The following is a 1189-nucleotide window of genomic DNA, read 5'->3' as shown; positions in this document are numbered from 1 at the left end:
GCTCCCGCAGCAAACCCCGAGACGGCAAACCCAGCAGCCGCGTCAGCGAAGACTCCGGCACTGAACGCAAACCCTAAACCCTAAACCCTAAACCCTAAACCCTAAAGTTTGGGCGCAGAGACACTGCGCAGGCAGGAGAGGTGCGCAGCGCAAACCCGAGACCGTAAACCCTTAACTCCGATATATCCAGCAGCACAAACCCTAAACCCTAAACCCTAAACCCTAAACCCTCAGCTCTAAAACCGCAGGTAGTGGGAGGCAGGTGCATTTACACTAAACCCTAAACCCTTGGCACCGAGACACACGCAACTGATAAACCCTTAGCTCCAAAAGCAGCGAACAGTACCGCAGGCCTCTAAACCCTAAACCCTAAACCCTAAACCCTAAGCCCTAGCGAATCTGACATTTGATGTCGGCGTCCAGCTCTCGAGAGATTTGGAAAAAGCGGCCGCTGAAAATTCCTCTTTTGGGGCATCTGATCTCGGCCTCCTCTGCTGCAGCAGCAGCAGCTGCTGTTGCTGCTGCTGCTCCATCTGCTGCTGTTGCTGTGCCTGCTGCTCCATCCGCTGGTGCTGCTGCACCATCTGCTGCTGCTGCTGCAGCAAGCGCAGCAGCAGGATCCCGCTCGAGGCTCCCTTCTACTGCTGCAGCAGGTTTAAACGATTCAGTTTTGCTGCTGCTGCTGGCCTTCTCGTTGCTGCTGCTGCTCCCGATATCGCTGCTGCTGCTGGCTTTGCCGTTGCTGCTGCAGCAGCGCCAGGGCTGAAAAGGCTGGGGGATTTTTGCGTCCTTCTCTTTCAAAGCGCTGAAGCAGCAGCAGCAGCAACAACAACAGCAGCAGCAGCTGCAGCGATAAGGAAAGCAACAGCTGCTGCAGCAAGCATCCATAGCTGCAGCTGCCTCGGCAGAAGCAGCAGCAAGAATCAGCAGGCATCAGTAGCAGCAGCAACCACAGCTGCAACAGCTCCAGCAGAAGCAGCGACAACAGAAGCAGCAGCAGCAGCAGCAGCAGCAGCAGCAGCAGCAAACCTCGTGAGGGGGCTTGTCTCGGGGTTCAGCACAACTGCATCAAGAATCTCCTTGAGCGAAACATCGCAAGTGAAGCTGCTGCCCTTTTCCTCTAAAGGCCGCAGCAGATTTGCTGCTGCTGCTGCTGCTGCAGCTGCTGCTGCTGCTGCTGCTGCAGGGT

General features: G+C 56.3%; 1 protein-coding gene across 1 annotated transcript; it reads right to left on the bottom strand.

Moving 5' to 3' along the window:
* Window positions 1-404: 404 nt before the first annotated feature.
* Window positions 405-888, bottom strand: ETH_00041135 (uncharacterized protein; the record flags this gene model as incomplete). Its single annotated transcript, XM_013380005.1, has 1 exon — window positions 405-888. A coding segment is annotated over one exon (484 nt), but the record flags the coding sequence as incomplete, so codon positions are not given.
* Window positions 889-1189: the final 301 nt, after the last annotated feature.

This window comes from Eimeria tenella, genomic scaffold (genome assembly GCF_000499545.2).
Source record: "Eimeria tenella Houghton genomic scaffold, Eth_scaff4308, whole genome shotgun sequence".
NCBI lineage: Eukaryota > Apicomplexa > Conoidasida > Eucoccidiorida > Eimeriidae > Eimeria > Eimeria tenella.
This window is presented reverse-complemented; position numbering and strand designations above follow the sequence as displayed.